The sequence below is a fragment of the Bemisia tabaci genome, chromosome 10 (assembly GCF_918797505.1).
Source record: "Bemisia tabaci chromosome 10, PGI_BMITA_v3".
In the NCBI taxonomy this organism is placed as follows: domain Eukaryota; kingdom Metazoa; phylum Arthropoda; class Insecta; order Hemiptera; family Aleyrodidae; genus Bemisia; species Bemisia tabaci.
In genome coordinates this window covers 28,349,027-28,358,521 of record NC_092802.1, presented here as the reverse complement: position 1 = coordinate 28,358,521, position 9,495 = coordinate 28,349,027, and the positions used below count along the sequence as shown (strand labels likewise).

The following is a 9,495-nucleotide window of genomic DNA, read 5'->3' as shown; positions in this document are numbered from 1 at the left end:
AACACAGTGCGGTCAGGAGCGGTTGGCGTGAAGCGCATAGCGCCTACAAGACGGCAGGAATACTTCACGCATTGCGCGAAACACAGTGCCATCAGCGCGGCGCAGGCGCAGCAGCGGCGGAATAAGTTAAAATTATTCAACCTATTTATGTTTGTTCTTTCATAATTTTTTGGTTCATTTCTTATAAATGAAGGGCCTTGTCCACACAGAGACAGGTTTACGGAACTTAACTTTCGCGCAAAGTTCCGTGAAATTTTACTAGTAGTGTTGACAGGGCTTTCGCAAAAAATGTATCCAACATGAGTAGGTAAACGCGTCCTATGCGCCCCTCCGCCCCTCCCCCTCCGGTATGTTCACTTGACGGTTTTTATTGATGTTTCAAAACGAATAAGAAGGGGGCGGCAAAATACAGGCTGCCCATGGGCGGCAAGTCGGTAAATTCGGCCCTGCCTGAACCCTAATTTATCAAACCTATAAATCGTTTCAAGAGGACGAATTTATTGGTCGAACTGACTTGATGAAACATGTTTGGTCACAGGATTCAAACAATGAATCCTTCAACTGAAATTTTGTCTCGCTAAACTGAGGAGTCAATGAGGAACATCGTGACTTACGCGGTCGAACTTTTAATCCAAGTGTTGGGGGGAATCAGATGACTTGGATCGCAGTTAGCAAGAAGGAACCAGTGCGGATACAGTGTTGTAAAAATATTGCTTCTTCATAATTATCTAAAAAATCTTCCTAAATAGCAAATAGTTTTTGTTTCCCACCAAAAATTGTTAATTTTGAAGGAAATTAATTATGCAAATTTTAAAACTGAACATAAAATAAGTATTTTTAAAAGAAAAGAAGTAGTTGCACGATTTTGAAAACACTGTAATTGCGCTGGTTTCTTTGTGCTAAATACGATCCACTTGTTGACTTACATATTTACTACTGACTATCGCGTATCTTGAACTGTGTAACAAGATATTTGTCCATGGCTTTATTACTCATGGCATGTAATGACTTTACATGCCAATGTAGTGATTTACATGAATGTAGTGACTTTAAAGTCATTAACATAAACTATAAACACATTGCAAGTCTTTTATCACTTATAATTCATCTAAAGTAAGTAAAATCAGTGGCGTCACTAAAAGCAAACCGTGCGGAATTTTAAACTATTTAAGTCTTTATAATATTCTTGGAGTTTGTAACATTACTGGGCTTCTTATGACTCAGATAATAGGAAATGAACTCTCAGTTGCTCATATATTTGTCAAACGAAAATAGAATAATATTCATGTTTAGAATAATATAAAGAAGGTATCAGCCGAGGAGTTGTGATTGGCAAATATTCTTTATTGATTACGTGACATTGTGTAGTTTGTGTACTTAGTTAAATCCCAAGCATGAATTTAACTGTATCATTAACTGGAATTGTTATACTATGGTAATCCTCACACATGAAATCACTCTTCAAAATCTTTGGGCCTCGGTACACGTCCTAAGAGGTTTACGTCCTTTCTGACTGTCCACTGATTTTAGTCTTAGAAAAAATGAAATTGAGATTTTCGTCCCACAAGTCTACGGCCTAGAGTAATCGTTTGCAAAGTTTTCTGTGAAAATCTAGCCAGACAACTTTGAGCTAAACTGGAGTTACGTCGGGTTTGAATTTTGCAATTCAAGATATGTAATTCGAAACGCCATATTTGGGGCTCAAAATTGTGGAATAAAGATGCAACTTCACTCCACCTTTTCGCAGACAAAGATCTTCTTAGTAACAATATAGACCTTACAGGACCATTCTGAAGAAGCGGCTGTGGATATGACACTAGATTCGCCCCAAATGTCCTCTCGAAATACTGAAACAAGACTTCGTTTTCATTTCATCGCTCTTATTTCACATCGAGTCTTAGTTCGAACAATCCGTCGCACATGGATAAAGACAAGATCGTCTCGTTGCCTTGGAACATGCGGCAGAACTTCAGAAACATCTTTTTGACTCCAACTTTGGCATCCGTTGCCTTTTCTTTAGCCTTTGCCTCCGTCAAAACGAAAACCAGCTTCTCTGTGGAGTTACCAGAAGGTCCTAATGTGAGGGTTGAAGTGTGGTCTCCCTCGCGATGTTTCGTCACAGTTCCGTGGTCTCTCTCGACTCCTCGTAATATCCCCGTCATCAGCCCCTCAAAGTCTGCCAGGTTCCTTCCGTGGAAGAATGGAGTAGATTTGTTGACATATCCCTCTAAGCAGTCCTGAAAATAGTAATTTCAGGAAATATTTTATGAATCATTTTGGTATTCTTTAATCGACTATTTAACTGATTTACCGATTTTTTTTAAGTGTGTGTCGTACTAGATGATTTTAAAATTACCAAGGAAACGCCCAGATCCGTAGCAACATTTTGCCTGACAACAAAACTGCACAAGAAAAATTTGGAAAAAATTTGGAAGAGGTTTGTGAAACTAGAAAAATTATTATTGAATGACACATTTCCTGTGTTGTTATAGATACCATTTCTTATGAAGCAGGTTGAGACAATGGTGACAGGAAAAAAACAATGGGGGGGGGGGAAACAGTGCTATTATACAGCGATTAAAAATCCGAGACATTTCGACTCAAAACTGAGTCATTTTCAGTTGGAAAATATATTAAAAATTAAAAAAATATCGAAGGAAAAACCTGACATGACATGTTGGTGGACGATATCCGAGAAAAACAACACTATGCTAGGGGTGTAGGTCTCAAGTTTTTTCCGATATTTTTTTATTTTTAATTTATTTTCCGACTGAAAAGGACTCATTTATGAGTCGGAACGTTTCGGGTTTTTATTGTTGTATTTAAGCCTTGTTTCCCCCCTGCATGTTTACCACTTATTTTTCTCATTTAACTGATATTTTAACCGATTTACCGATTAGTGCCCAGAGCGACTTGCTTCAAAGGATGGGATCCATCATGAATCGGATAGCAAACTTTGGCATGAGAGCAAATTCAACGTTAGTGACTAAAATTAACTTTGCAAATGAGGTCTACAGAGGTTAATGAAGGTTACAGGTGACGCGCGTGACGGTTACGAAATTGGTCGGCTTTTTGCTATTTTGGACAAAATGCGTCCCAAGGAAAATTACGCATAAGCTTTTAGTGAGCAATTCCAACCTCAGCTCGACAAAATCAGTCAAAACATCACAAAAAATTTAAAATGCGAAAAACAATTTGGATTTCAGAATGGTGTCTGGCGATACCTAAATGCTGGATTCAGTGCTTCGCTGATAACTTTACATCCGAATGAATCTTAACTGCGGGATCAATCAAGCCAACATTCAGGGATCATCTGACATGCTGAATATTAAAACAGTATATTTTTACAATATTAAGAGATAAAACTCATCAGTTTTATAATTACTTTTGGAAATTTTCCTCTCGAAACGCACGTGGCATGTCTATATTTTTGTAGCCACGAGTTCTTGAACGCTTAACTTTTTGTTTTACGTTTTTGATGCAATATTTTTTACATTTTATATATGTACATCGACAGTGAAATTACCAGACCACGTATTTCCATTGCAGTGTTTAAAAATTTCCGCTCCCATTTTATTTTTTTGAAGGGACAAAAATCAATATTATTCCTTGAAGTATTTAAAGAGTTTTTTTTGCACAGATAAGAGAAATCACGAAAATCAAGAATTGGCCTTCTGTCGTTTTCCGTTAATGAAATACAGTGTGACAGGAAGTCTGTGATGTAGTGACCCAAGATACATGATCTGATAGTTTCACCATTGATATGCAATACATAGAAAAAAATTACAGTGTACACGTGTTCGGAAATTTTTAATTTTAAAATACCTTGATCGCAGTCGAATTCCTGTTTCTCAGACTGTTCTTAAAAACCTCGTATTGGGGTGTCGTATTATAATGCTTGTAGTAAGCTTTGATGGCGTTGTTGAAAGCTAGGGCGACTTCTCGATTTGGCACGCGCAGAGCCTGATCAGTGACATTACTCTTACTTGCCGGCGTGCTAAAAGCCAGATAACCTGTGAGCGTAAGGTATGACCAGAAGGCCACTTCCTGATTTGCGATCTTCGGATACTCTATGGCCGCGGTAACTATCTTATAAATGTCCTGGCCGGTTAGCAATATCTCCGCGTTGATAATGGGCAGGATTCCATGACGGAGCATGAGATCAGTGAAATCCATTGGATCGGCTGACTTGACCCATAGATTATTGATTGCCAGAGGTTGACCGTCTGGCTTTACGCAGTGCATCACCGAAAGGGGGTTGAACATCCTCTCGTTGCCCATGTGGTAGCCCTAGAAAAAGAGTGGAACAATCGGCACCATTAAGTAGACAGAGACAAAGAGAGACCCTCAATGCAGATGTTGCATGTGTGAGGAAATTGCGATTTGACTATGGATTCTTATGTAAAAGTTCGCGAGAAACATGATGGTGCCACTGATTTTCCCTGAAATCAACTCCCAAGCTCAAAAAAAGCTCTCAAAGTTGAGGGGATATCTTACGCTATCCTGAGAGTCAACCTCTACATTAAGACAAACTCTCCATGCAAAGATAGAGAGCAAATACATTGACAGCTAGGGCTGCCACTTAATTTGGGGAATCTAAAACTGAAAACACGGCAACCCCGCTAATGTATTTGCCCTATCTTTGCATGGAGAGTTTGTCTTGATGTAGATGTGGACTCTCAGGATAGCGTGAGATATCCCCTCCATTTTGCCTCGACTTTGAGAGCTTTTTTTGAGCTTGGGATTTGATTTTAGGGAAAACCAGTGGCACTATCGTGTTTCTCGCCAACTTTTACATACGAATCAATGGTTAAATCGCAAATCCCAAGCATTAATTTTCCATTCTAGATATCTACTTACACCAAGCTTAAATATTACTAGACGCAGAAGAAGGAAAGATTCTAAAACAATAAATAAAAAATAAATAACAGAAATAATACTCAAAATCCTTCCCGCAGAAGAAATCTTGTTTCATACTAAAGGGGAATTTCTTGTATTTATTGTTAACTCCTATTTTTATAGATTTTTATTATTTATGTTATTTATAAGAGGAACTGTTATTCTTTTGGCTTACATGTGCGGTTTAATTATTGTTACTATTGTAAAACTAGCACTATTTTGAAATCTTACATTTCTTCACGTTCCTATTTCTAAAGAAGAATTAAAATCTTTTTTATAAATCTTAAATTTACTGCACTTTCTGCCACATTAGAAAATACTATACATACTATACTATACTATACATACTATATTAATGGTTCTTTGCTCTCATAAATCGTTCCTACATGTAATTTAATCTTTCATAAAGGTGATTGGTGTCTTTAAGATTGCGAATCCAGGCCATTCCTTTTTCCCAGTGAACCAAAGTGTTAATGCCAAAAATGTTTGAGCTTAGTTTTGAAATAATTCTACTTTTTGTGGGCTAAAAAAGGCCGCGCTTAACAGCTTCGGTCCAGTAGCGTGGCGTGCTTTGCGATATATCGATTGTTACGCCATTTAAACCTATGGAAAAGGATCGATAAACAGGGTGTTCGCAGCGAACACCTTAATAATCGATTCTTTACCATAGGTTTAAATGGCATAACAATCGATATATCGCAATTCACGGCACGCCACTGCTTTGGTCGTCAACCCGGCCAACCACTCAGACCTAGATCTCTGGACCTTGCAGAAACACGGTACTTGTCATTCTTACAAATTACGGGGCACGGTCCAACTTTGGGGTGCACGAGGGCAGCTTTGCTATTGCAAGGTTCCATGAGGTGCCTCATTGCAAGTCAGCTGCAGCCTGTTTGGGCTCTCCGTTCCTTTTCTTGGGTTAGAGTACCTTTATAGGAATAGTATGGACAACTCGAAAATTTGGAGGTTACGTTTGATCAGGTCATGATGCACACTGAAAAAAAAGTAGCTTGGATCAAGCATGATAATTCTTGAATTTGCCGCCAAAAATTTTCTTTATCTTGCTTTAAGCTGATTTTTTCTTGATTCAAGAAAAATAATACTTGAGTAAAGCAAAAAAGTAGCTTATATTAACCAGAAAAATTCTTGATTTAAGAAGAAATACTTCTTGGCGGCAAATTTAAGATTTTTTTTTTTTCCAGTGGCTGCTGAGGCCCAAAAAGGCTGCCAACCTATGAACTCTAATTATCCAGTGGTACCAATTTTCATAATTTTTACTACCCGTCGTTTCATAACTGATTGAAAATTATAAAAGCACGTACAAAACTTTGATTTCGCATACATTTTCTCAGTTTCAAAATTTGAATCCTTAAAGACGCCTGTTTACAATGTTCTTGTGGGCCGTATGGATTGATATTTCAAATGGTTGGCAGCAGTACATTTCTTGTGACTTTGGTTTTACACGTTGTCGCCCTTTTGGGCCTAAGAGCTACATAAATCGAGTTGTTCTTACTCTCCCTATAAAGGCACTCTACCTTGGGCCACACCCCTACCTCTGATACTACTACTATGATCTCTTTTTACCAAATTACCGCGTAAAACTCCCGCATGGTGTCCATGGTCGTGAGGGGATACTTATGGTGAAGAAGGACTCCTCTGGCCTCTTTCTCTGTGAAGCCAAAGCATTGCGAATATTTCAGTTCCCGGCCGGAATTCATCTTCACGAATTTAATGCCCAAGAAGAGACCCTCGTATGAGATCAACGTGGTGCCCACGATGACGGCTTTGAAGAGGAACGGGTTATTCTCAATGACGGGTTGGAGGGCGGTCCGCATGAGGATGACCATTTTCTCGTAGAAGCCGCTGAAGAAAGCTCGGTTGATCGGCGTGTCGTATTCGTCGACGAGGAGGATGACGCTCTTGTGGTGGTAGCGAGACATGAGGTTCGTCATCAAACGTAGTGCTGTTATCGTCTCGGTATGTGTCCCGCTTTTCGTTAAGATGACGTTGAAGACTCGTTTCTCAGCCTCGGTTACGTTGACGCTGTTGATGACGTATTTGTTGCGGTCGTAAAGCTTAGACATGACCTTGAATAAAAATTAAAATATATGACGAAAATAAATGGTAAACCAATGAGTCATAGAATCGTGTTTTGGTGTTCTGACGATGAGCTTGCCGATTGCCAAACTTATTAATACGATCAGTTCAAACGCAAGATTACCACGTCCAATAAGATCGAAGATATTGCCCGCATTTAAGAGCAGCTAGGGCCGGATTTACCTTCTTGCCGCCCCATCTCATTAGTTTTGAAACATCCATAGAAACCATCAGGTGAACGTGCTGGAGGAAGAGGGGTTAATGAGACGTGTTTACTCGCGTTTGCCACATTTTTTTGTGAAAGCCCTGTCAATACTAGCGAAAGTTCACGGAACTTTGCTCGAAAATTAAGTTCCGTAGACCTATCTCTGTTTGGACGATGCCTTTCATTTATAAGAAAAGAACGAAAAAATTATGAATAAGAATAAACATAAATGTGGTCTAATGATCTTAATTTCCGCCACCGCGCCAACCTCACTGTGTCTGGCGCAATGCGTAAAGTATTCCTACAGTCTTGTAGGCGCTATGCGTTTCACGCTGACTGCTGCTTACCAAGTGACTGCACTGTTTTTGACGCAATGCGTGAAGTATTCATGCAGTCTTGTAGGCACTATGAGTTTCACGCCAACCGCTGCTGACCGCACTCCGTTTGACGCAATGCGTGTAGTATTCATGGAGTCTTGTAGGCGCTAATATGTGTTTCATGCTGACCGGTGCGCCGATAGGGCTTCTCCTTTCCATTTCAAGCTCTCGCCATCATTGCTCTCTGTGCCGTGCCGCTCCAGGCCAAATTGCGTGTTTGGTTTCTCTCTCAACTAGACTAATGAAAGGCGCTGTCTCTTGTATCACCGAAAAACGAACAAATTAGAAATTACTATAATTTAACTCTCAGGATATGAGAGATTTTTTCGCCTTTCCTCATTTGTGATTTTTTTTCTGAATCAGATTTTTTTCTTGATACCTACATTTGAAAAAATCACAACATTTGCCTCCCCCTAAATTAGCCGTCATGGGCCGCGGCCCATATGGCCACCCCCTTAATCCGGCCCTGTTAAAACGCACGGCAAATCAGCATGGCCCGTGTTTTACGTCCAGTAACTAGTCCAAATGTGTCTGGCACTGAATAATGGTACCAAGATGGAAGCATTGTATACACTGCCGTCATAGGCCATGTTTTTTCAAAATAGACTATTTCCATACATATTGGACATAAAAACTCTGTGTTTGAACATATCCTATTATTTTTTGCTGATCTAAAATCTGAAGCCATAAAAAACTGGTGAATAGGGCAAATGACCATTCGGCAACATTGCAATAAGGAATCAATATTTCTGGCACTTACTCGTTATAAATATTACTAACGTTATGAATATTACTTTTGGGTTAAACTGACCTGTTTCATGCCGTCGAGAGCTTTCTCATATGTGGTCCAGGAATTGTAACCAAAACTCAATATCAAAGTTGGGTGGCTGTTCCTATGACTGCGACAAAACCAATGGTCCTTAGAAATTGTAAGATTTCTGAACAAATGGGGGAAGCGTCCACTTATCGTCAGAAAATAATAAAGCATTGAGAGATTGATGCTTTTACCAAATTTGCGTGGCCTCGCGATGGCTGTGACCACTGCAGGGTCCTCAACCAACTCTTTTATGAAGTAGCTTTTGTCCACGAAATATCTGCCCTCCACTATGTGGGTCCTGAAGTTATTGCTACGCACATGGTTTAGTTTAAAAAAAAAGTCATCCCCGTCTATTAAAGTGAGATCAGCCTGAAATCATGACAGAATATCAATAAATGATTGAACTTTATTTACAGCAAAAATTTTTCAAATGATTTTTATGATCAAGAAATAAAAAAAACAGTTCATAAGGAACAACATTAATTTCGGAAAAAAAAATAATGGCCATTTTTTACGCAGGTGGCAACATCATGATCGTAGATTTAGGGAGATCCATGCGTAACAATTGAGTTTCTCAAGATACGTCGTCTCGAGCTTTCTGCCAGGTTTCTTTAAAAAAAAAAAAAAAAAAAAAAAAAAAAAAAAAAAAAAAAAAAAAAAAAAAAAAAAAACATGTGAAAGCAAATTGTTTTCAATTCGTAAAGTAAAATTTTTCTTTCCACTTCCATGTAAAACAAAGTTTTAAAAGATGATTGGAAAATGATTTTGCTGGTTTATGCCGAAAAATATTTAAATTCGTTTTAATTTATTCAATTGGACGGATCATAAAATTACAGTGTTAAACTTTCTCGTTTAAAGGTGGGTATAAACATTACTATTTTCTCACTTACTAATAAAGAAATAGAGGTTAGGAAAGTCGTAAAAAGCGTCTGATCGGAGCACATGATAATATTTTTTATATCACTCCTAACGAACTACTTGGTCGCCGAAGCTTCAATACAGACTGTCAGGCCGGTCAAACTTTGTTTACTCCGTATTTGTTGCTTCAAAGATTTCCATACTTTGATATGGGAATCATCTTCCCGAATCTCTCTTTGTTA

The 9,495-nt window shown here is 38.7% G+C and overlaps 1 protein-coding gene across 1 annotated transcript; it reads right to left on the bottom strand.

Moving 5' to 3' along the window:
• Positions 1 to 1,859: 1,859 nt before the first annotated feature.
• On the bottom strand, positions 1,860 to 9,440 carry LOC109037827 (uncharacterized). Its single transcript, XM_072304848.1, has 5 exons — positions 9,286 to 9,440; positions 8,390 to 8,764; positions 6,492 to 6,986; positions 3,826 to 4,290; positions 1,860 to 2,237 (listed from the first exon to the last, which is right to left on the bottom strand). The coding sequence occupies exons 1-5, from the start codon at positions 9,337 to 9,339 to the stop codon at positions 1,881 to 1,883; spliced, it is 1,746 nt and encodes a 581-aa protein (XP_072160949.1). The 5' UTR covers positions 9,340 to 9,440; the 3' UTR covers positions 1,860 to 1,880.
• Positions 9,441 to 9,495: the final 55 nt, after the last annotated feature.

What these genes read in the sequence shown, in the direction of transcription:
- LOC109037827 (XM_072304848.1), bottom strand. Translation starts at nt 9,339, where the DNA reads ATGTGCTCCGATCAGACGCTTTTTACGACTTTCCTAACCTCTATTTCT. An exon ending in CTCTCGACGGCATGAAACAG is followed by an intron (nt 6,987 to 8,389) that starts GTCAGTTTAACC and finishes TTTTTATTCAAG; the next exon opens with GTCATGTCTAAGCTTTACGA. An exon ending in GGAATTCGACTGCGATCAAG is followed by an intron (nt 2,238 to 3,825) that starts GTATTTTAAAAT and finishes TACTATTTTCAG; the next exon opens with GACTGCTTAGAGGGATATGT.